The 26,893-nt window shown below is 30.0% G+C and overlaps 1 protein-coding gene and 1 long non-coding RNA gene across 2 annotated transcripts; both read right to left on the bottom strand.

Annotated features, from left to right (window-relative positions):
- Positions 1-1,142: 1,142 nt before the first annotated feature.
- LOC120072984 (pyruvate decarboxylase 1-like) lies at positions 1,143-4,908 on the bottom strand. The gene is made up of 6 exons (XM_039025537.2): positions 4,311-4,908; positions 3,356-3,522; positions 2,597-3,247; positions 2,354-2,471; positions 2,001-2,189; positions 1,143-1,477 (listed from the first exon to the last, which is right to left on the bottom strand). The coding sequence occupies exons 1-6, from the start codon at positions 4,884-4,886 to the stop codon at positions 1,307-1,309; spliced, it is 1,872 nt and encodes a 623-aa protein (XP_038881465.2). The 5' UTR covers positions 4,887-4,908; the 3' UTR covers positions 1,143-1,306.
- Positions 4,909-22,146: 17,238 nt separating this feature from the next.
- On the bottom strand, positions 22,147-25,406 carry LOC150037371 (uncharacterized). The gene is made up of 2 exons (XR_016528741.1): positions 25,167-25,406; positions 22,147-22,757 (listed from the first exon to the last, which is right to left on the bottom strand). It is a non-coding gene; the product is annotated as an uncharacterized LOC150037371 (long non-coding RNA).
- Positions 25,407-26,893: the final 1,487 nt, after the last annotated feature.

Raw genomic sequence — 26,893 nt, 5'->3', positions numbered from 1 at the left:
AACTATGAACTAATAGACAAACAAAGATTGAATGCACCCCTATACCATATCTGTATACGAGTGTGGAAAGATAATAATAGTTTTTGTAAGATTATTATTATTATTTTAAAAATTACCATGTTAGCATCTTTTAAGTTTTTTATGGAGATGTTGGTTTAGGGACCAAAATTGAGGATTTCTTAAACTTGGAGATTTTGTTAGCGCTCATCCCTCCCATCAAACAAAGTATTAAACCTAGATCTTTACTCTAATAAATTTGTCCAAAGAATTTTTAGTAGTACGGCTACCTCCATTCATTATTTGCCACAAAAAGTAACATTTAAGAATTACATAGGTCCACAAAATAAAATAATAAATTATTTAATGACGTGTCAAATAAAGAATGAAAGTCGTAGGTACGCTATAGTACCTGAAATTTTTCCACCTCCACCAATTATAGCTTGCTTTTCATTTGGATGATCCAACCAGTTCACTTCTTGAGGTATCATCACCAAATTGAGCTTGATTGAACGCATATCACATTTGCATGGCCGTAGTCTTTCAAGATGAGTGGGAAACGTCATGATTGAGCACAGTCATTAATCTCTCTCTATTTCTATTTGTTTTGAAAATCTAATAAGAACTAGGTTTAGATTTTGACTTGGATACTGATTGATAAGAACAACAGGTCCTCTACTTATCGTCACAACAGTATGATGTTGTCAATTTTATTATGATTTTACTTTTGTTCATTCAAAAGAATCTTTTATTGGTTTGAGATAATTGCCTTCGTTTATATACTTATATATCACTCCTATGCTTAAATATATTATTAGATGATATAATATTAAATTTGTATTCAGTCGTGAGTGTTACATGTGACATAATAAGTACACACTACAAGAATGCTGATCCAGCATAACAAAATTTACAGTTTGAAGTTTATTTTGAACCATGATAATGAAGGCAGAACAAATGAGTAAAGTTGATTATTAGAAATTCAAGAGGTCAAATCATAGCCACAGCAATCAAGAGAACCCCAAAATTATCACACATAGCTGAAGTCTGGATATTACAAAAAGTCTTCTCTTGCTCAGTACTATATTATTCCATTTGGTCTCATGTGACCTCCCTATTTCACAAAATGAAGGCAACATTCATGGCACTTGATTGAAAGTTCATATAATTTTTCACATTTTCAACTTACTTTTTTTTATATAATAAGTATAAGAGGGAAAAGAATTCTAGCCACAAACATCTTGATCACATTAATACATACTATTTGCCGCTTGAGTTATACTTTTAAATAAATGAATAATCATCGATTTTACAAAAGATTTGAAGGACGACTACCCATAGCTGCAATCTTGCTTCCAAATTCAAGTAACTCTTTACTAGTATCATCTCTATGAACAATAACCTCTATAAAGCACAAACAATCATTTCGATCTCCTGTTGCTATCTCAATTGCATTCACCAACTCTTCCTCTGTATGAACCTGACATGCAAACACAATTTTATTTTAAAGAAACTATTTATGGAAAAAAAATACAATTTTTCCCTCTTTGTCTCTAACTTTTGCACTTGACCGATTTTATCGAACAATTATTTATCCTTTGGCATTTGATACTTAAAAAAAAAATAGAGAATAATATATAAATATATATTTGTTTCAAAGTTTGAGTTTTATAATATCTAGGTCTCTAAACTCGACATTAGAGTTCATGAGATTTGAAAAATGGTTTATATAGTCCCTATTGTAGCTAACAAAAAATTGACTTGATGTTTTTTTATGAAAAATTGATAATGGTTTCAAATATATCATTTTCTTTTTTTCAAATTCTAAAGATCAAAATGTCAAGTGTGAAAACTTAGAGATCAAATACTACCAAACGTAAACTTTTAAGACGTTTATTTTTGCGTTTGAAAATAGGGCAAAGCATATATAACCATAGTTTCCTTTTATATTGAAATAATAGTGTAAATGAAAATTTAAAGTAAAAAGGGTATTGAGAATTGACCTTGGTGGTCCAACAATTGCCTTCACGGTTGTCCATAGCATCGACGATGGCAGTATAATCCCAATTCTTGATAACATTGTAAGGGCCATCGTGAATTTCTACTTCAATTGTGTATCCACCGTTATTGATTAAAAATATTATGTTATTTTGCCCCAACCTTAACATTGTAGACACATCTTGTGGAGTCATCTGCCAAAATTAAATAAGCATTCCATGTATTTCAATAATAATAATAATAATAATTAAATGGGCTTAAATTCATTTTAAAATATTTTAATTGAACTTTAGAATAAAGCATATGAACAACAATAAATTAAATTTAGAATAAGCTTATCTATTATATTAAAGTTAACCTGAAAGCTTCCATCACCAATACAAAGAACCACACGCTCTTTTGGCGCAGCTTGGGCATATCCTAAAGTTGCACCCAAAGACCATCCAATTGATGCATACAACAATTGTATCTCATACCTATGCATTTCATATCATAATCAAGTTGCTAAATTTACAAATTTTAAATTTTGATAACCAAAATAAGATTTAAAGTTGTGAAGAAACTACTTTTTATATATATATATATATATATATATATATACCCGCATGATTTTGGTAGTTTAAGTTTTTGAGAATGAAACCAAGAGTCACCCGTCTCAGATATCACAGTCATGTTATTGGTCAACATTTTTTGAATATGTTTGAAAAGAACATTGACCCGCAATGCCTCACCCAATTCGGATTGTGGTGGATCCGACTCGGGTATATAAATTCGGCGATAATTCTCATAAGTTGTTAAATTGGGTTTGAGCCGCTTAGTTAGAGCTTGAAGAAAGTCCTTCATTAAAATCAACCCAAAACACGATCCATTTGGAAACATGACGCGGTTTGGTTCTACGATAATGGCTTTATTTTTTTTGTAGGTAAGAGAGTAGCCAATGGTTTCCAGTTCGTCTAAAGTGGCTCCTATGAAAATTGAGGCATCGGCTATTTCCACCGTCTCCCCACAGAAGGCAGTGCTGATTGTTCCCCAATAAGTTCCGATGAAATGAGGGTGGTTCTCGGGAAACATGCCTTTTGCCGATGGTGTAACGGCAACAGCGTAGCCACAAGCATCGGCTAGCTCTAGAAATACGGCTTGTGCTTTGGCGAGTCGTAGCTTCTTTCCACCGATCATTACAGGTTTAACGGCTGTATTTAGAAGATCAGATGCTTTCTCCACTGCCATCTTCAAACACAATTGATTACTTTGCCTATGATAACATTAAGTAGAAATTAATGAAGGATTAACATTTTTTGTTTTTTGGAAATGAGTGAATTAAATTTAGGATTTGGAGTATTTTGGGAGAAGAAAGATTTACTTGGGAGAGAGGGAGAGAGGGATGAGTTGTTGAGCAGAGAAAGAAGGATGAGGAATGGCCACCAAATTGCAACAAATGCTAATGTAAACTGGTTTGCTTTCTTCCAAACATTTGGATATTGCTCTATCTATTTGCCACTGTGCATCTTCCAGATTGTCAATAATGACCTATACCAACCATAAGAAAGGAGAACAAGAAGAGACATGAAAATCAGATGAACTCTTCAAAGTTCCAATATCAAGGAGATGTATAATTGTTGTCGTTTATATACTGAAGATCACTTCTGTAATTTTCATAGCTATTATGAGATTTTGTTTGCATTCTTAATAATAATATTCATCTATAATTATTAGGATGTAATCACACCTGACAAATTTATTTTGGTATCCTATTTTAAAGTTTGTTCAAGTTTAATTTCGTACCTTCAAATATATTATTTTAATCGTTATACTTTCCATCAATTAGTTTATGTTTAGTCTCTTGAAATTAATTTTTATCGCAATTGGATAAATAATAGTAATAGTTTACCTAAAGAACATAAACATGAAAAATATATTTTCAAAATTTATAGTAAAAATGATGATAGATACATAAAGTTTTTTTTTTTTTTTAAAAATCAACGTGATTAACAAATAAGCTAACAGTAGGGACTAAGTCTTTGATTCATTGAAGGTAATTAATGAGACTAAAATGGAATAAGTTTCAATATATAGAGAACAAAAATGGTATTTTAACATTTATTTTATTTAATAAATTTAAAATTTTCTTCTTTACTATGAATTTAGCTCAATAATAATTGACATGACCTTCTTCTATAAAGGTTAGAAGTTCGATTTCCATCCTGTATTAAATAAAAAAAAATTACCACAAAAAGAAGCAAAAATGAAAAAGTGAAATTAAGCTGGCCGCCATGTGTTACTCATAAATAAAGAAATATTTTAACTTGAAAAGCTACCTGATGACAAGTGACATTTTGGAAGCATCGAAATTCTTGAGTGAAATCCGGCAACCCAATTGTATGGTGGAGAATCTTTTTACTCCTATAATCATTAGAATTTGGTCCACCCACAATACAAATCACAGGAAGATCCTCAGAATAAGCACCTGCAATGGAGTTGATAAGGCTAAGACTACCAACTGTAAAGGTCACAGCACAGGCTCCCACGCCACGACGCCTAGCATAGCCATCGGCTGCATAACCAGCATTGAGCTCGTTGCAACACCCCACAAGATTCAACCCTTTTTCTGCCACAAAGTAATCAAACAACATCAGATTGGAGTCTCCCGGAACCGAAAAGATATCGGAGACACCGATTTGAACGAGGCGACGGGCTAAGTAGTGACCGAGTGTCGATGGGACAGTGGTGGGCGGTGGGATTATGACCCGTGGGCCATTGTTGCTTCGAGGTTTGCTGCAAATAAGTTTATCGGAGGCTATTGAGGCACTAGTTACAGGCTGAATCCCGGGGCAATAGGCCGCCATGATCCTGCCCTCTGTTTTGAAATGAAAGGCATCTGGAAGGTTGTTCATGGGGAAAGGTGATGAATGAGTAGGGTGGTAGAAGATGGATACCATGGAAAAAAAGCTGAAGGATTCCTGTCAACTTTCTTGTGGATATATATAATTGTTCTATATAACAAGTGACTTTTTAACTTTTGTGTGGTAGGTGAACTTTTAAATGAGAGCGTAGATATGAGCATAGTTTAAGTTTAACTAATTAGGGTAGAAAAAATTTAATTGCATCATTCGCTCATCTTCTTTCTTTGCTTCTCCTTCATTCTTTTTTTTTTTTTTTTCTTGTTTTAATTTTTCTTTCAAATCTAACGTCTCCAATTATTTTCCTTTTCTTTTCGTGTTCATCTCCTTCTTTTTCCTGTAATTCTTTCTTTCTTTCTTTCTTTCTTTGTTGGTTCTGTTTTTCATTCTTGCTCCCAATCTCAAGCTCCACTCTAGCCTCTCATGGAGACGTGAGATTTAGAAGAAAAAGAAAAAGATGAAAAATAGAAAGAAGAAGAAGTAGGGGTGTGCATGGGTTGAGGGTATTTTTTGGACAACCCGAAAATTCGGATTGATTGGATTGGTAACCCAAAAAACTCAAATAAAGTTTCTAATCCAACCTAACTTGGGTTGGATTGAGTTGTCAAATTATAATTTTTTTCTTTTTAATGAAAAATATATAAATTTATATGCAACACATAACTAATAATTAAAATATCATAAAATTTAATGCTAAATGGCAAATATCTAAGATATTTATCGCAAACTTCAAATAAAAACAAATATCATAACAATTTTAAAAGAAAAATACTTAAAATTCACAAAGTAATCAATATAAAATAATCAAGTTTTAAACAAATAGAAATATGTATAATATATTTTATTTATATATATAATTCGTGTTGGTTTGGGTCAACCAAAATTCTTTTTAGGGAACCCATGACCCAACTCAACCTAACAAAAATAGAAAAAATTTAACTCAACCTAACCCAAAAACAAAACTAATCCAACCCAATCTTTATATTTTGGGTTGGGTAGTCCGGATTGTTGGGTTATTCGAAACTCAATCTAACTCTTATATTTTGGATTGGTTAGTCTGGATTGTCGGGTTATTTGAACACCTTGGAAAGAAGGAGGAAAAAAAAAATGAGCGAATGAAAAAAAAATTGAAGAAAAAAGAAGCCACATGGCACCATAAGAATGGGTCACATAGTTGGGCTGCAGGTTGTAGCCAAGCCTACGCTTAAATTTTGCTCCAATAGCAATGAGTTATGTAGCAAAAGAAAATTAATTGAATTATTGTTATTTCACTTTTAGTATGTAAGAAGGAAAGCATGGGATTCGTATAGTAGAGGCTGTACTAATAATTGTCATTAAGGAGGTGTTTGATAAATGGGTATGAGTTATTAGGTTGGATTGGTATTTATTACCCATGTTTGTTAGCATTTCTACCCGCATTACCGGAATCTAAAACAAATGAGTCTTGTATAAGACCAGCACATTGTTGGATTGAGCTCAAGTTCACTTCTTTTACGTTTCGTTTTCATAGTACCAACAATAGTTGGAGCGAAGCTCACATACCAGCTGATGGAGGGCGGAATCACATTCACTTGCTTGCCGCCCAGCTCCATAGTAACATAGTGGAAAATAGGCCTTCCCCCATAACCACATGGGAGGGTAACGAGATTCAACTGGATGGTCACGCTTCTTCGAGAATGGTTTTCCCTCAATTTGAAAGCAGGTTTCGTGAGTCTAAAGACATCTGCCCATAAAGAGAACCTATGGGTTATTAAAACTTTTTTTACCCATTCAAAACTCCATTTTTTATCCACTCAAAACTAACCCTAAAAATTAATATATTTTTATTTCTTTCTCTCTTTCCTCATATTTCCCGATCCAGATTTTTTTTTTCTATCGTCAAACCTATGGGTTATTAAAATCCATTTTTTACCCACTCAAAACTCCCTTTTTTATCCCTCAAAACTAACCCTAAAAATCAATATATTTTCATTCTTTCTTTCTTCCCTCATCATTGCCGTTTGGATCCAGATCTGATTTTTTTTTTTTTTTTTTATCGTCAAACCTTTGGATTCTATTTTCATTTCTTTCTCTCTTCCCTCATCTTTGCCGTTTGAATCCCCAAATATACTATCCATATTATATAAAAATAAGCTGTATGATATGTGAAATAATAAAGTTAAGTTAGTAAGATTCAATATATATACATACAATATACAAATTAGTAATTGGGATAATTACCTTCAATATATATACATACATTCAATATATATACATACAATATACAATTAATTGAGCAACAATATGAAATATATTTTGTTGGTATGTTTTACCGATTGAAGAGAATTAGAATTATTACAGTTTTTGAAAATAATATATGAAAAATAATATATTATGTTCTACAAATTGAGAAAAAAAATTGAGATTGTCCAGTTTATGTCATAAATGATTTGAGAAAATACATGTATATTTGAAAATTAATCAACAATAGCAAAGGATAAAACTAAAAAAATAAAAGAATGAAATAAAAAAACAACAACAAAAAAAATAGAACTAATCTCATTAAAAAAAAACTGCATCAGATCCCCCAACTCAACTCAACTCAATTCTGCACAACAAACATAGACAATAATTACCAACTCAACTCAACTCTGCAAACAAACACAGACAATGTAACTCTCCAGATAATAATTACCAACTTAACTCAACTCAACTCTCTACTTTTATCACATACCAAACATACCCTAAGATATATGTCGTCATGTCAAAGATTTAAAATTTTCTACATATCACTTCTGGTTGAACTAAATAAAAATATTTTTAAATTAATGGATTGTATATTTTTTAGATATATATATTTATATTTTTTGCCTCATCCTCTACTTTTTCCTTTCTTGTTTTTTCTCTTTCATATAAATGTTAAAATACGATCAGAATTAATGCTAATATAACCGAAGTATGTTTATCTTTTTCTTCAATGAAAATTATTTTTATTATTTAAACTAGTTAGGATAAAAATTAAATTCTAACTAACAATGAAGACAACTTTTGCTTGAAATTTTCATTTGAGAAAAAAAGCGATCCAACTTTAACTTGGATTTTTTGTTGAAAAAATAAAATTTGGCCGATTTTTCAAAATAAAGTTTTTCCAACTTTTTGGTGGCATCACTAAGTCTTTTTCCTACTGTTCTTGCTCATCTAGCTCTTGCTCACTTTCACTCTTTTCCTCAACACTTAGTTCGTTTAGCATCTAAAAAAATTCTGTTTATTGTCACCGACCGTCCCTCGTATTGTCGGAGATGGAAGAAATAACTCCTCTTGTTGTCATTGTTGCATCGTTGGAGATGAAATGTAGGGAAGAGAGTGTTGGTGTTGTCGGAGATGAAATACAAAGAATTGATCTAGAGAAAGAAAAACAATAGGACGAAAAAAGGGTGCAAGATTTTTCGAGAGAGAAATAGAACAAGCGTTAGAGAAAAAAAGAAGAGAAATACTAAAAAAAATTGTTTAAAAAGAAATATAAGACTAATATTTCAACTTTTTTTTTTTTTTTTTTGTCTATCAATCCATCTGTCAAATAATCCTAATAATTTAGGGGGCATTTAGAGCATAGACCTGATTATTATAGTCTTAGGTCATTTTAGTTGAGTTATAGTAGTTTGTGTTTGAGGTATAGATTATTTTAGTTTTGGTTATAATAGTATGTGTTTGAAGTATAAATTATTTTAATTTGAGAAAAAAATAGTAAACACTATAGCAAAAATTTAAAAACTATGAATGTAAAATAGTAAAAACTGTAGTAAATAGTAAATGTTGTAGCAAAGAAAGTTTTGAAATAGTGTTGACTATAGCTAATTGGGGGTTTGAAATAGTATTTACGATAGCAAGAGGTGGTTATTATAATCTTAGGATACTCCTTCCCCAAACGCCCCTTAGAATATAAGTGGGTTTGTTTTAAATAATTGTTGCTAGATTTGACTTTTGGCAATAATAATAAATATATATAAATATATTTTATTAGGAATTTAGGTGTACAATAAATAGAATTAATGAATAAAAATAATGGTACAAAATATATAATTAGGTGTAATTAGGTGTAACAATTAATTATAATTCAACTCCATAAACTTCTACTATCAACTTCGAGGTTTCGATCTTTCACCAATATATTAAAAAAAATATACAATTAATTGAAAAATAATTCGAGTTCATCTCATAAATTAAAATTGTGAAGAAAAAATAACAAAAACAAACATAACCGTGATGGAAGATAACTTTCCACACATAAATTCGGACGTGCACTTGTCGGTGTCCACATAATAGTATGCTTTATCTTTTTCTTTTCTTTTTTTTTTTCTGTTTGACAAATAGAGGGTTAAAATTTGGATCGTTTTCAAATATGATAAAATGAACCAACATATTTATATGATATAGTAAAATTTTACTGTCTATCTACGATAGATCGTGATAAAAACTACTATTTATGTCTATCATGATACAAATAGACATAGAAGATAGCTATTGTGGTCTATCACAGATCAACCTAAGTTTTTCTTAAAATTTATAAATATTTTCGATAGTTTTATCATTTAACTTAAGTTTTTTTTAAAATTTATGGATTTTTTTTTGTTATTATTTAATTTTTGTGAAGAAATTTTGGGTGATTATGTTTGTGGAGTACAACGATAATAGGAGAATAGCTTTCCACACGAAATAGACAATTCGGACGTCTATGATTTCATGTATGCATGTGTCGGTAGGGATATATTAACGTTTTTGTCTTTTTTAAAAAACAAAAGTCTAAATAAATGATGCAAGTAAACTTGAACAAAACTAATTCAAATATGTTAAGTAATTGTAATAGATAATATTTTTAGTACTAATAATTAAGTGTATAATAATATCTTTTAAAAAATTCGTAAATATAGCAATGATAAATTCAGAGAGTTGAATTGAATCTAAATTTTGTCATATTTGCAAACTTTTTTACATTATGCTATATCAACTAATATTTTGAGTCTGATTGTTATATTTGTAATAACTCTAATATTTTATTATTGAGTTGAATTGGATATTTAATAAGGGTTGTTTGAGTTGAAATTTTTATTATTCCAATAATTGAATTGAGTTTAAAACTGTCTAAGTCCGACATAACTCAATCCATAAACACTCAATATGTACCTATGTGGCTCAAATGATCTAAAATAAATATGAGTATTGAAAACTTAAAAGTAAAAGTGTAAATTATTGAAACTTAAAACCAAATTTAGAGACTTTAAATTAGTCTATGACTTATCTTTTTTGTTATAATATTTTTTTAACAACTTGTAAGATTACCTTATAATATTTTTTTAACAACTTGTAAGATTACCTTTCTTAAGGCTTATATTAAATCTCTCCTTTGTCCAAGTTTCTAATCAGCAGAGGAACACCCAAATTTGTCTAGAAAAAAAATAGTACATAGGCAAATTGAGAGTAAACTTAAAAGGTCCATTTTTTTTTTTTAAAATTTTTTAGATTTTATTGTTAAGAATTTCACATTTAATAAATTAGGACCTCATAATAAATAGCTATAACGTTTCAAAGTTACATTAGGAGCTTTACTTAAAAAGAGAAAAAATTAATGCTCTTACCATTTATCCTCACTTCATCACCCATTTTACTTTTTTTTTCCTATTTCAATCAATGACCTATCATTCCTATTTTCTCTATTTTTTTCCTCCCTTCTTCCTCTCCATGTTGTTAATTCTTTTAACTGTTAGTAGCTGAGTATGTGTTAATAGCCAAATACATTTTTTTGTATTTGACTATTTATATTTTTTTTATGTTTTAAGGAGAGATTTTTATTTTTGGAGGTTTTTGGGTTTTTATGCTTTACCTTAACTTGAAATTATGGTTTATATTTTGTTTTGATAAAATTGGTCTAGGAATTGGACAAATGAAAGAAAAAATAAGAGTATCTATATGAACAAAAAAGAGTACATTTATATAATTTATTTTAGACTTGGTTTTTTTGAACTCAAGAAAACTTCAAACACATTGATCACCATACTAACAATAAAAGTATTCTTGAAACTTTTGTAAGGATAAGAGTATGATAAGAGTATTAATGAAATTTTTAAAAGTTTAAGAATATTTGAAACGAGTATTAACAGTTGTGTTTATATACTGACAGTAAGGATATTTTTTCAACTTTTTGATAGTTCAACAATATTTTTGAAACAAAACACTAACAATTTCCATCCAAAATTAACGATAAGATTATTTTTTTAAATGAGTATTAACAGTTTGTGCTCATATAACAATAAGGGTATTTTTTAAACTTTTTTAAACAAAACACGAACGATTTCCATAAAAAAAAAAACTAACGGTAAGAGTGTTTTTTTTACTTCTTTTTGAAAGATGATACTTTTAAAACTTTTGAAAGTTCAAAGGTATTTTTGACAGAAAGGACAAAAGTTTATGGGTATTTTTATAATTTAGTCATCCTAATAAGAATGGATGTGCTACTTTTCTCAATGTCAGTTAATTTTGATATGAATCTCATGTTATTGTGGCTCTAATAATTTTTTTTTTATTAAAAAAACCTATTTTAATTATTTTTAGTTGAGATATTTTAATGGGAAATTATTTCAAATAGTAAAACTGTTGAAAATATTTACAAGATATAGCAAAAATTTTAGAAATACTAATAACAGACGCTGATAGATACTAATAGACAGTAATAGATATTTTGGTTCATTTTTTTATATTTGAAAACAGACCTATTTTTATTTCAAAATTTTTTAGACATTTTTAATTAAGTTTTCTATTTCAACTACTATGTGGGGTGCAAACCGATGGCATCCACTTAGCTACATCCAGATTGGTCATACTTTTATTTTAATTAATCCTTATTTAATTATAATGTTAACTAAATTATTAACGAAAACATATTACTTTAAAAATAAAAAAGTTTAAATGAAATCAAATTTTATTAATAGTTGTTGCTATTTTAAGTAAACCTAATATAGCATAGATTTTGGGCAATCCATTTTTAATTAACAAAAAATATGAAAGAGATGTTCTTGCTATATGTCTGTTTTTTATATTTAAATTCTCTAAAGTTTCAACAACATCAATATTTCTGATGTTAATTTCAAAATTTTGAGTTATAATTTCAATGAACAAAATCAAAGATATAACATTTCTTGGTAAGTAAAGGATGTTGAAAATTTAAGGTAAAGATATCAATTTTTGTTATTAACTTTATCATTTTTTTACTTTAAACTTTTTTTTTTGGAGGAATTTTACTTTAAACTTTTAATTATATATTTAAGGATTTTTTTTTTTTTTTTTTTGGCGGGGGGGGGGGGGGGGGGGGGGGGTGGTGGATAAAAGTTAGCCTGATCTAGTGTTATGGGTGTGTTTCATCTGAAATTTAAGGAATTACAAATTTTCCCTCACATAGATTTATTTTTCTTTCCCAATTTATTTATGGCTAAAATGAATCTATATTTTATAAATTTTGATGTTGTGACTCAAAAAAGGCCTTAAACAAAAACATCAATTTTAAATCTGATCTTCAAATTTTAAATGATTGTATTACATATGTAGGTATCACTTATCGATATGAGCAATGCATATAAATTTAGGGTGTGTGACCTACTGATATGAACAATACACACTTATATTCATGTTGCAACTAGCAACCTTCTATGACAATTGGTCACAACAATAGTATCATTTCATAATATAATCCATAAAAAATTCACTGAAGACGGAGGTCAATCTTCACATACCCACTATAGTTTTCAAGATCAATTTGTGACCAATGAGTCCAAAATGAGGATGGGAGATGAAGGTCAATAGTCAGTTGTATGGGGTCGTGATAATATCGTCCACCATACATGACTCATTAGGAACGAAGCGTGATCGGATCATCTTCTAGTAATGAATAAGGATAATTTGTTTGTAAAACTCCTTCACAAGATTTTATTGTCAATATTGAATTTCAATTTATTTTGAATGGGGTAATTTAGTTTTTATGTTCAAAGACTCCTTTAAGACTATACAATTGTTAAATTCTATTTTTTTTTTAAAAAAAGGCTAAATTTTGTGAAATACTCTTGAACTTTGTATTTTATATAAAAAATATCTTTAAACTTTTAAAAGTTTAAAAAATACTTTTAAATTTTCAAAATGAGTTAAAATCTACCCTTACAATTAGTTTTGGATGGAAACGTTAGTATTTTGTGTCAAATGTCCTTGAACTTTCAAAAGTTTCAAAAATACTCTTAAACTTTAATAAACTTTCAAAAATATCCTTACATATGAAAGAAATCATTAATACTGTCTTACTTCTCTATTTTCCATCTTTTTTTCTCCCATCCTTTCTTCAATACTCTCTTACTCCCTTTTTTGTTAACTATTTGACTATTTTATAATTTTGTGAGATTTTATGTTTTAATTTAAAATTTTTATTTTTATTTTGGTTGTTAAGAAAATTTGTGTAAGCTAAAAATTGGACAACTATGAGAAAAGTGAGAGTATCTATATGAAAAAATTGGGGATATCTATATAATTTGTTTTAAAATTAGTTTTTTTTCAACCTTAAGAAAACTTCAAACAAATTGATCATCATATTAACCGTAGGAGAATTTTTAAACTTTTTTTTTTTTCAATTTTAAAGTTAGTTTTGCAATGAGATATTAACGGTTTAAGTTCATATACTAATAAAGGATTTTTTAAAAAAACTTTTTTTTTAAGTTAAAGGTATTTTTGAAACTTCGAAAAGTTCAAGAGTATTTTTTAAACAAAATTCTAACGGTTTCCATCTGAAACTAACGTCCAGAGTATTTTTAACTCTTTTTGAAAGTTTGAGGGTATCTTTTAAACTTTGAAAGTTCAAAGATATTTTTACCCAAAGAACGAAGTTCAAGGTATTTTCTTTAAAAGATAAGTTAATTTTCACTTTTTATCTTGAGCAAAAATAAGAACATTATTTTCATCTTAATGACAAAAAAAAAAAAAAAAAAAAAAAAAAAAAAAAAAAAAAAAAAAAAAAAAAAAAAAATTGATTGATGGACCTAAGCTAAACAACTAAGATTTCAATCTCCAAACTTTTATAAACCCTGAGATTGTTGGCTTTTAGTCGTCAAGAGGACTTAGTCGAAGTCTTCCTATCTTTGTTTTGTCGAAGTCGACTAAGGCTAAGGGGATAATGTCTTTTTCTTTCCTTGAGACTCTTTACCGGCTGACCCATAGTAATCTCCTTTTCTTTTCCTCGAACTCAGACTAATGTAAGTGAAAGCGGGGAATGTGCCTCTTGTGACAGTCCTCTAGTAATTGAATTCTCATTCTTTTTTGAATCGTATGTATTACTGATATCTAATTAGATTGTACAACTCTTTAATCGATTGTGCTTTGTCTTTCTAAACGACTTAATCTTTCTGGTTGCTTATCGAAGGGGGACAACCTGACGCTGAACATCTATCATTCTATAGTCAGAATGTGAGCTCTCCCGCTATTGGTGGTTTAGTTGTAGGAAGGGTGGTAGGATTAAGATTAAGAGATTGATTGAGTGAAGTAGGGTAGTGGAGCTGGTGCATCAAGCCAACATGACATGTCCATTCTGGGAGGCCGACAATATAAGACGAAGATTACCTAGTGTGGAAGTGCTCGTCCCATTGAACTTGCCTGCTTCAAATTCGGCTTCTGAGAGTGGGGAACCCAGTCCTATCCCAATGTAGTTGCTTGAGGTTGACGCAAAGTTGACCCCTAAGCAGAATCTATTAAGCTGAATCCATATGGGGCCGACAAAAAAGGCCTTGTAATGCTCTAAGAGGGTAGTGAGGCTTAGATTCCATAGAGTTCAACCTGCATTGGGTCCAAACTGACTGATGTTGAAGAATCAATGGATGAGTTGTGGTTAGGAGTGAAATATCACTCGAACCCAGAGCTCGCTGATTCTCCCCGAAATGTGTTGAGGCGCAACAGTTGACTGAACATTTAGGGGTAAAGCACTGTTTCGGTGAAAAATTTCGTAAATAAAAACAAAATAAATAGATGGGAAAATAAGAAGAAAAATAGATTAAATGTATACAAAAAAAAAATACAATTATCGGCCGTTTAAAATAAAAGGTTTTCTTTCGAAATAATGCAATTGAGTAGAAAACAAGTGTGGTCTTCAGAAGAAATAAAGTAATTGTTGAGAACCCCATGTAATGATTCTAGATATTAAATCAGATGCAACCCATTTCTTTTTGGGTGCGAAGCAGTATCAAATTAAAATACCTAACAAGTATTAGCTCTTTTTGAAAAGAAGGTAATATGGTTGTACCTTCAATTCGTTATGTATAGATGACGAGATTCTATTATTCTAGAGCCAATTTCAATAGACTTATTGGAGGGTCCTATCTCTACAAGAAATTTTACTTTTACCGATGGAAAAAATCATCGGGAAAAATAAGAAAAACGTCGAAAAATGCTTTTCCGATGCTTTTTTTTACCATTAACGAGGTCGTTGGGAACCCTATTCCGATGCAAAAAAATTCCTTTGTCGGAAAAAATTGAACTCATAACCCTTCGAATTGGGAGGAGATATGCCAATGCCAAAATGGTAGCATCGCCAAGTCCCAACTCCAAAAATTGATTTATTAGCGTCAAGATAAATACCATATGCCAACGCCACTTATTTGCCATTGGCAAAGGGTTGGATACGTGGGGAAAAAGCTTTTCTCGACGCTAAATTCAAAAGATTAGCGTCGGGAGAGGGGTACCTTTCCTGATGCCAATTTGATTTAGCGTCGGGATAGGTTACCTTTCCCAACACCAATCTAGTCTGGTGTCAAGAAAGGTTTCAAAATTTTACATATTTTTATTGTTTTTCTGATGCCTTAAAATTTGGCTTCGAGAATGGTCTTTTTTTATATAAATTTTTTCTAATTTTCTGAAAATCAATCCTATTATTTTTTTTAAATGAAAAAAAGCAACAATTGAAATCTACTTGAATCTTACAATATTAAATAAATAAACTAAAATCAACAAATTTTACATTGAATTAGTTTTTCATACATAATATACAATTTAGTTTCACAAAATTGATTACAATTACATTTTAGGACTATTTTTAAATATAGAAAAATGAATCAAAATATTTACAAAACATAGCAAAATTTTAGAACTATTAATGATAGACGTTGATAAACACTGATAGACTTCTATCAGTGTCTATCAGTAACATTGTTAGACATTGATAGAAGTCTATCAATGTCTATCATTCATAGTTTTGAAAATTTGCTATATTTTGTAAATATTTTTGGCAGTTTTACCATTTGAAATAATTTTCCTACATTTTATCCATAAAACATAAACCCCAAAATGCCTACAAAATACAAATGTACATTACATAATATATCCAGAAAACATATCTTGATTTTTCTCTACCTCATGTTTGAACATAAACTCCAAGATACCTACAAAACAAAAATAGCAACATTAATACAAAACTTAAACATAACCATGCATTTATCTATATACCAATGTCAAACTCAATATAAAACTTAAAGATAGTAATATTAATAACTTCAAATAAAATTTAAACTCTCACGACCTCAACATCAAAAGATTAACAGAAATATTGGCCAACCACAAGTTAACCATAAAAATGTCAACAATATTGATCAACAACAAATTAAGATTAACCATTTAAAAAAATCAACAATAATACCCCAACAATACATAAAAAAAATTTGAGTAAATTAGCATAATTTTGATGTAAAATCCATTTTAATTTACATTTCATTCAATGCATGAAATGGTTATCAAATAAAGGCAAACTAATTTACCTTGTTCCTTGAGATTATCCTACAAACCAAACCCGCAATCCCATTTTAGAATACCAATATGTATAAAAAAACATTAAAAAGTATGACATTACAAAAACCTTTGAAGCGACACAAAATTTAGGAGAAATTAAAGTTGAAGGTTTTTAAAAGGGATTTGGAGCGTATGATAGATTTTATGGGTCGGTTTTAAAAAATGGCAAAATCGACAAATAATAAGATTTATCGCAACTTACATGACATGCACATTACCACAAATTTTCAAATCCCTATTTTATTCTTGTTTAGGTCGTAGCTTTTGTTATTGATGAAACTATAAATACATAGTAATTATAGAATCATAAGCAATGATGGGGTTTTATATATAGGATAACTGATGATGCCTTAGTTCTCCACTTTTTCTCTAATCAATACAATTGAAAAACTAAAAATAAGCGTCATCATCAAAATAACTGCCCTTCCTGATTTTCCTCATGTAATTAATCTTTCAATGTAGATTTTACTATTAATTTAGATTTTGTTTAACCACTATTCGAATTAATCTCACTTGAATTAAATATCTAGTTTTTTCTACCAAATTTATATTTTAAATATCAATATATTATCAAATTTCATTTATCTAATCAAAATTTAAATTTATTCAAATGTTTGAATTGTTTTCCACTATTTTATACATATTCTTTATAAATTAATTGGATATTTTTCTATATTTTTTAAGGTTTAAATTATTTTGTATGTGTTATTAGATTCAATTGTCCATATAAATTAAAGGTCTACCCTTATAGACAAATGTTCACAACTCACTCAAAATTAAGGTCGAGTTATCTATGGTCATCCTATGAAAGATTAATCTCTTCAGTTAACGGTGGTATAAAGAGATATTAATCATTTCACAGTCCAGTTTTATACAAACTCTTTGCATAAGATACTCCCACTCACATTTCTCCACATGAACGATTTTAGATCAAGTCGTTTGTAATACTTACAACTCTTGTAACATTTACAAAGTGAGTTATATTTGTAATGTCACCAAGATAAGACACCCAACCTTATTCATATACTACAAACCATTTAGGTTATTACTTGAGCATGATTCACCTTTATGCCTACCACATATTGTTTAAATTATAAAATGGAGGGACTGAATCCTATGAGGAAGCGTGTGAACGTTCCTTCTTCAATATTCGTTGAAGAAAACAAGAACAAAAAACAAATAAACATGATGTAATTTTATAAAAGAATGTAGAAATACTCACTTTTGAAGACCGTTCTTCAAGCGATTCTCCTATCAAGATGTTTCGAACACCGCTACTAATGTATCTCCGTTATTTTCTGTAGAATCGTGGCTTGTGGGAGCCCTTTCGGAAGTATGAAAGAAGGAGAGAATTTCTTGAGAGAACCACAAAGTTAAGACTAGAGAGGAAGAAGAAGAAGATGCAAGAAAAACAATTTTCTTATCTCTTTCTTCATTTCACGTTGAGTTAAAAGGAGAGGGAGTTACTCTTCTCCCACTAACTCTCAATAACTTCCCGCATGGGGAGTTATTATTTATTTATTATTATTAATATAAACTAAACGAAAATTTAATTTAAATTAATTAAATAATTTTAATAAATCTAATTTATTAAATTCCATTTCATATTGTAATATCCCCTTATTTTAAAAAATCAATCTCGAGATTTATTCTTAAGCTTCATTTTTGTCAATAAAAGCTTTTTTACTTTCTTATTTTCTAACTCCATTCTCACACATAAGCTTAAACCAAATTTATTTGCTTTACCTAACATTCTTTGCGTTGCGAGGATTGAGTTTATGGGACAATTTAACTTAAAAAGGTAATAGTTTGATTTACTCTCTCAGTTATCAAAAGCAATATGTAGCATACCTCTTCAAAATAGTCCACCAAAATAAATATGGTTGAGAATATTGACATGTATAAAATTCTCTCTAAATGAGTGCTACTTGATTATATTCTTATATTCATCTCAGATTCCCTTTTAAATGAGCTTGTCTGCTTAATACAATTGGAATAATATAATACTGGCATAGATCTCAATATACCTTCTACATGGGCTCACTAAATCTAATGTAATTGGAATTATCCTTGTATCTATTCCAATGATTAAAAAAAAAAATCTTGATTCTCATAACTTATATTATAGATATTGATTATTAAGAATGGTGAAAATAAACAAGATGGTCATTATAGAGTCTAATTTTTTTTTTCAAAGTTCTCAAAAATTAAAAAAAAAATATATATATTTTGTTCTTCATACGAAGATTGTTCATTTATTTCATGCCAACATGTAGTTATGGTGAAAAAAATCTTGCATATTTGGTCAATCATACCAATATCTTGCATCATTTGTGCAAACACGTGCACTAAGTTATACTTAGGTTTTAGAAATCTTAGTCAATATTATTTGAAATTTCTAACCTTCAACAGATCATGAATTTTAGATATAAATTTTACTTATCATATGCATTTCATATGCTAGTATAGTCTTGACATATACATACACATTATTATTGCATTACTAAGAACAAGAAGTTTTGCACAAAGAGGCACTTTACATCATTAAATATAGGGGCAAATGCAAGAGAAGATTGTTCTTTCATTACAAGGTAGTATGCAGTATTAGGAACCATGAATTTTGAGCAAAAAGACATTTTACAACATTGAATACTAGAGCAAATGCAGGATAAGGTTGTTCTTTCATTACAAGCAAATATGTAGTTATGGCTTAAAATGATTTTTGCATTTGGTCAATCATACCAAAATCTTGCATCATGAACTAAATTCCACTGAGGTTTTAGAAATATTGGTCAAAATCATGTGAATTTTTAGGCATTCTATATGCATCATGAATTAAGGACATAAACTTCACTCTCCATATGCATTTCATATACTAGTATAGTCGTATATAAGCATTATCATCGCATTACTAGAGATCATGAGTTTTGAAATAAAACGGCATTTTACGCTATTGAATACTAGGGCAAACGTAAATGCAAGGTCAATCATTTGTCTTGCATACATCATTTAGACCCCATTTAATAATCATTTGGTTTTTTGCTTTTGTTTTTTGAAAATTAAGTATATAGACACTATTTCTATATTCAGTTTTTTTCCTTTGTTATCTACTTTTGACCAATGGTTTAAAAAATCAAGTCAAATTGTGAAAACTAAAAAAAAAAAATAGTTTTTTAAATTTTACTTTTATTTTTGGAATTTAACTCATAATTTAATCATGTGTAATTAAAAAAAGATGCAAATCATTGTAAAAAAAATGGAGAAAATACGCTTAATTTTGAAAAAAAAAAAAAACAAAAGACAAAATGGTTACGAGACCTTAGTAATTTGTTTTCGCAAGAGTTATGCTTATAAAGAATCCTTTAATTTTCATAATTATATTGCTTTCAATGCCAACAAAAGTTCTAAAAGGAAAATTGCATGCTTTATCTTTGCATCAGTTCATAGTTTACATACATGTTGGATTCTTTACACAAAATATAGTATTGGTTTCAAGCTTTTAAAAAATTATTTCATCATTCATAAATGTCATGCTCATGAGAAATTAATCTTTTAGTCGACATAGACACAAATTAAATGGTACCCTTACCAATAAAAGGTTCAAAAGAGACGTTGCATGTTTTATCAATGCATCAAGTCATAATTTGCGCATCGCTCATTTCATACTCAAAATAATATTTTCCTAAGCTTTCCAAAGATCATTTCATCATATTCTTTGTGAAAATTTTTAATCATGTGCCATTATATGTGAAAATAATATGGAAGTACCTATCGTACGTCAAACATTGTTATGAACAATATCACTATATTCCACAAAACGTTTCAACAAACGTAAATAACAGATGAAGAGAACACCAAGAATTATTAGTTCAGTGAAAAACATCCAAGTCTGTGGAATAATATGTCCAGGAAAGATAACTTTACTAATATATATAATAAGAAATTACAACATAGTATTTATTGTTGGTTTTAGTGTTCTAATTAAATCTCGAAGATCTTATAGCTTGTAATTTGTAAATACAAATTATTCATTTAATAAAATAAGTAATATTTTATTCAACATTTAGGACACATTAAATCAATCTAATAAACTAAGATCCGAGATTATTTTATGTAGCTTGAACAGTATGTGGTAGATATACAAATGGATCATGTTCAAGTAATAGCCTAAAAGGTCTACAGTATATGGATAAAGTTTGGTACCTTATCCTAGTGACACCGTGGATATGACCCACTTTGTAAGTGTTACAAATGATTCGATCTAAATCGTTCATGTGGAGACATGTGAGCGGAGGTATCTTGTACAAAGAGTTTGTATCAGATCGGACAAAGAAATGATCGATCTTTCTTTATAACACTGTTAATTGAAGAGACTAACATTTCATAGGATGACCATAGGAAACTCGATCTCAATCTTGAGTGAGGTATGAACTCCTATCTATGAGGGTAATTATTTGATTTATATAGGTGAGAGTGGCTCAAGTCGTCAACTCAATAAGACTACCATTTTGGGGATTTGTTTAAGTAGAGAGTTGGGAACATAACTTCACAAGATAGAATGCACTCATTCCCGTGATTGCAGCCTTTTCTGGTGTTGTTTAATTCTCGAAAAAGGTCTCGAAACAAAAGAAGATTTATAATACATCAAACTACTCTATTACTAAACAAAACATAGTAACAGTGGTAAATGCGGGGTCGAACCACAGAGAAGCCAATAAGTAAATCTCTTTTAAGCTAAATTTGACTATGAAGTATTAAAAACTAAGTTTTGGTTTTTGGAAAAATTGAAAACATGCAAGAAATTAAAATGCAAAGGGTAACTGTAATTTAGGAATGGAGCCCATTTAATTTTTAGAGCAAAAGGGAGAATTCTATACAATTTCTATCATTGACCTCAATAGTTAGACAAACGTTCAATTCATGCATGCACAACTATTAAATTGATATGATTTAACTAGTCTTTACAAAGGTCGATAACTAATTAAAATAAAATCAATCAAGTGTCCTAATTATCAATTAAGGTCGGAAAGCCAATACCTTAATTGAACTATATACTCTTAATTCTACTTGGTTCTCAACAATCATATAGAATTAAAAATCATATGCATTAAGAATGAGGATTCAATTGTGTGATTAACTGACCGGATAGCCTTATTCAATTAACCAACATATTCTTCGAATCTAGATTACACATGCATTACCAAGATTCAAGACTAGCCTATAAATCTAAGCATTCACATCCAATCTTTTGCCACTAGGATGATTTCAGGTACAGACGAACATAAAGGAAATACGTAGACTCAAAATCAACTAGCTAAGACATACGATTATGATAGGTTCGTCACTCCAACACATAAATGTAAATCTAAATTATATCAAGATTCAACGAATGCATGAAATTGAAGAATGTAGAATTAAATCAAAGAAATCTTAAGAAAATTGCATCAAATCTCTTACTCAAAGAAATTAGACAGATTTATCTCCTAATCCATAGACAAATCAAGAACGATCATTCAATCCATCGATTACAACCTGAAATAAAACATAAAACTAACCTATCGATACTAAAAATACAAAGGTGAAAGAAGAAAACTAGGTCTCTCCTCGACCTCCATGAATTTCAGCATTCTTTTTTTAACCTAAATTCGAAGGAAGTATGCAACGCTAGGAAGAGCATTGCAACACTTTTATTGATTCAACCCTCAAGCATTAGGCATGCGTTGCAATGATGCTTCGACGCTCACTTGCACAGGCGTGTGCGTGCGGACACTTGGCATTCCGTTAATCATCGCAACGTTGCAACGCTAAGGGTAGTGTTGCGACGCTGCCCTGCATCCTTAGCTTCTGCCATTCAACGTTGCACGGGCGTTGAAGCTATGCATGTTCTAGCATTGTAATGCTCTCCACAAAGGCAGTTTGGTCATTTTCATTCCTTTAAAGTCTGTATGCTCAAATCAACTCCAAATTGCTTCAAATTTACCTCGTTTCTCACAAAATAATTAATTCTACCTCTTGGTTGTTTGACACCTACAAAATAAGACAATTAACACATAAAATCCATTAATGATCCTAAATTAAGCAAGGAAAAATAGATGAATTGCTCTCATAACTGCTGATTCTGGGTCTTGAACAAAGGGTCCCTCCCTCTCATTGGTCAGAGGGGGATTTGTTTATGGTAGGACTATAAATAGGTTATTCATTAGAGGATCACTATGACTTAAGGACAAAGATGTGATTATAGGGGTAAAATGGTAATTTTGATCCAGCTGTAATTACGAGCAATGTGTGAAGAATCAACTTATTGATGACTAGTTATATCCATAGACATAGAAATATAACTACAGTGTGAAGAGTGTAGTTGTGAGTCTTTAGCGGAATGACCCATAATGAATGTTGATTATATTAATTAAAGAGATTGATTAATTTAGTTCTGAATCATTGAAGCTTCTAATGTGTAGGTTCATTAGGTCTCCTACTAGCTCACTAAGGGTAAAACAAAGATCAATTAATTTTGCAATAATTTGAATTGTTCGAATTATTTTAGGTAATTTAATATTAATAAGGATTAACATAAAGTATAATGTATAATGATACATTATAGAATATAGTTAGTTATAAATATGATTTATAAGTAAAACTATATAATATGAGAAAATAAGATTTGAATAAGATTTGAATATTAAATAAATATGAATTGAATTTATATTAAAACTATAGGGTATAATTTAATATGAATTTGATTCATATTAAAACTATAGGATAAGAGAGAGGTATGCATTTTTATATGATTTTAATGTATGATTAAATTTTTATATTTATATTGATTAATTAATAGTTAATTAATTAATTAATATTTATTTAATTATTTATTATATATTAAATATTATTTAATATATATTTATTAATTAAATTAATTAGATAATTTTAAATAAAATAAATCCCTTACAGTTATGCAGGAGAGTGGAGAGTGGGGCATGACGAGGTTATTTCCCCTCACATTAGTTTCTGTGAAATATAGAAACGTAGAAATACGAAAAATCACTATGGTGTGGTTATCATCTCTTTGCTCTCTCTCAATCTCTCAGAGAAAATATTCTCTCAAGAGTTTCTTTAGTTCCTTGCTATTTTGGATCCCACCATCTGTGATCTTTCTAAAGACATAGTCGGGAAGCTCTATTGTTAGTGTCTTTCCGTTCGAGTTCTTGGGATTTCATGCAGAGAAAATTCACGGAGATTCATGAAGAAATTGGTCTTCAAAGGTACTTTTCCTAAATTCCTTTAATTGAATGCTTAGCCTTTACTTTATTATAAAATCAATTATGTATTTTTCCCATCCCAATTTAAAAACAAAAAGTGTTAAAATGCTTCCGCATTGAGATTCAATCCTTTCACTTATCTGTAATAATAATACCATTACAGTGACATCTATAGAACATAATAACTCAACCATTCACCTAGACTCCCCTTAAATGAGGGATTCTCTCTCTCAGACACTTGGGCTCCCCTAAGCAATGATATCAGTGAAGAACATTTTAGGCTCCCCCTGAGATTGAGACTCCCTCTCTTCTAGACTTAAGCTCCTCTTAAGTCATGAGACTTCCTCTCACTTGTACTTTTTCTTTTCCTCTCGAGCAAAGACCATTCCACTCGTCTAGCTTAGGCTCCTTCTAAGCTTGAGAATCTTTTCTCAAGAAACCTACATAGATGGTTTGGAGTATGTCTCCGACCTTACAACAACATAAACGCCTTCGATGATTGACAAACCACACACTTGGACTGAAGAACTTTACAATACAACGACACTCCAAATTATTTCATGAAAATGACCGACCCTAATTAAAGACTAAGCGTCTTTAAATATGCACAACGGACAACACAAATGGGTGACCCTAACTTCTAAAAATAGTTGCACACCGAGAAGGAAAAAGATCTGCAAAATTATTGCATACAAGATTTTCCACATGAGTAAAATATTTTGTAGAAACAGTATTTCTAGAAAACTTCCTTTAACCAAATAGGCCGAATGCAAAGACAACCCAAGAGACATTCATCAGACTTAAACAAATATTGCCAACACACAACTTCTAATAGTAAGCGCTTAAAAAAGAAACAAACTCTACTCAAGATTGAGATTGAACTCTTACAAAAATGGTTCGTTCCATTTTGGTTAAATGTAACCTAATCCACAATTATGGCTTGAACCTACACCAAGCCTTGGTTCATTAAATCAAACAAGTTCGACCCACCAAGATTAAGATTAAACCCTTGGCTGAAGGAATCAAATTCCCCAACGAAAGCGAGTGATCGCTTATTACTTTGATACTCATTTTGAAATTTACAACACAAAAAAGATAAAATGGTACCCTAAATTCATAACACTGTAAAATTACAGGTTAGACATCAAAATAAAAATACAGAGAAGAAAGAAAACATTACCTTTGAAGAACCATTTTTCAAATCTTCTTTAGGTCTTCACCAATTTTTTTTTTTTTTAAAACAAACATCTTCACATTTGTGATCTCTCACGAATAGTATGAAGACGTCACCAAAAAGTCTTCCCCACTATTCTCTTGGCGATGATTGGTTAGTGAAAACTGGTTTTTTGAAAGAGTAAAGAGAATTAATGGTTTTTGGAGAGCTTTCCCACAAATATCTCTTTCTCTATGATGAAAATTGAGAGTTAAGGAGAAAATAACTTCTCCCATTTTTTTAATGTGAAGTGTGGATGAACTCCTACTTCACCCACTTCCTATTTAATTAATTAAATGAAATCCAATTAATTATATTAAATAACTTTTCCCGCTACTTTAACGTGAAATGGGACACTTATTAAATTAAATTAAATTAAATAATTTAATTTAATTTTAATTAATTATTAATTACAATAATTAATAACTTTAATTAATTAATTAATATACAAAATTAAATACTAACATTTAATTAATTAAGGCTAACCATTTTTTTTTTTAATTTTGGTTTTTCAAAATTAAACTTATTTCCTCCCATTTCTACTACCATAGTTTGTATTTTTTTTAGCACAAGAGTAGAATTCTTAGCCAAATTCTAAAAACAAAAACAAGTTTTTTAAAACTATTTTTTAGTTTTAAATTATGGCTTGGTTTAAAAAAAAATGGGTACAAAATAGATTACAAAGCAATAAATCTAGAAGTATGAGAGGTGTTTATAAGCTTATTTTTTAAAAATTAAAAAACCAAAAACCAAATAGTTACCAAACGAGACATAAATATTTGAATCTTATTCAAATATTTATCTCTCTCATCACCTATAGTTTTAATATGAATCTTACCCCTATTAATTATATGAATCAATAAATCTCCTTTTATCATACATTTTAGTTTTGAATCTTATTCATAATTAAGATTATATTATAATGTATTTTTATACATTATATTAATAGTATCATATGAAATTAACATTATTCTCTTATTTAATTTGAACACTTATAATTCTTTCAAAATTCTTGAATTTTGATCCTTGTTTACCCGTTGTAAACTTACAGGGGACTTAGTAGACCTATAGATAAGGGTGTGCACTATTCGTTTCGGTCTAATTTTAAGCAAAACTAAGGACTGAACCAAATTGGCCGGGTTAAAATAAACGTGAACCGCTAAAAACCAGCTAAGCTCGATTTTGATTTTTGAACCGAACCGGCCTGCATCAGTTCATGCTGGTTCGGTTAAAACCGATTTTTTCCCTTCCTAATGCTTCTGCACTCCCCAACTCAAGCTTTGTCTACTGTCCCAAAATGTGAATAAGTATAATTCTTATGTGTTTTATAGTGAGCTATCCCTCACATAAACCAGTTGGACCTAGTCAACATAAATCTCTAATGTGTTGCACAGCCACAATGAACTTAAATAGGTATGCTATTTTTTCAATAAAAAAAACTTCGTGGAATGTCAATTTTGAACTCTAAGTGGAGGTCTGGAAGGCCAGCGTGCATGCAAACGGTGGCGGTGGCAACTTTGGTGGAGCCGTGGAGGTCTGGTGAGGGTTGAAAGAGAGAATTGAAGCAGCCGGCGTGTGTGCGAACGGTGGCGGTGGCTACTGGCGGTGGTGATTTTGGAGGAGCCATGGAGGTCTAGTGAGAGTTGAATGAGAACTAAGGTGGCGGCATGCTGAGACGTGAAGGTGAAGTGAAG

Source organism: Benincasa hispida, chromosome 3 (genome assembly GCF_027475165.1).
Source record: "Benincasa hispida cultivar pf3 chromosome 3, pf3_genome.v1.1, whole genome shotgun sequence".
NCBI lineage: Eukaryota > Viridiplantae > Streptophyta > Magnoliopsida > Cucurbitales > Cucurbitaceae > Benincasa > Benincasa hispida.
This window is presented reverse-complemented; position numbering and strand designations above follow the sequence as displayed.

Coding starts and splice junctions, on each gene's coding strand:
- LOC120072984 (XM_039025537.2), bottom strand. CDS start 4,886: ATGAACAACCTTCCAGATGCCTTTCATTTCAAAACAGAGGGCAGGATC. Junction 3,523..4,310: donor AAAATGTCACTTGTCATCAG/GTAGCTTTTCAA, acceptor TGGTTGGTATAG/GTCATTATTGACAATCTGGA. Junction 2,190..2,353: donor TTGGTGATGGAAGCTTTCAG/GTTAACTTTAAT, acceptor TAATTTTGGCAG/ATGACTCCACAAGATGTGTC.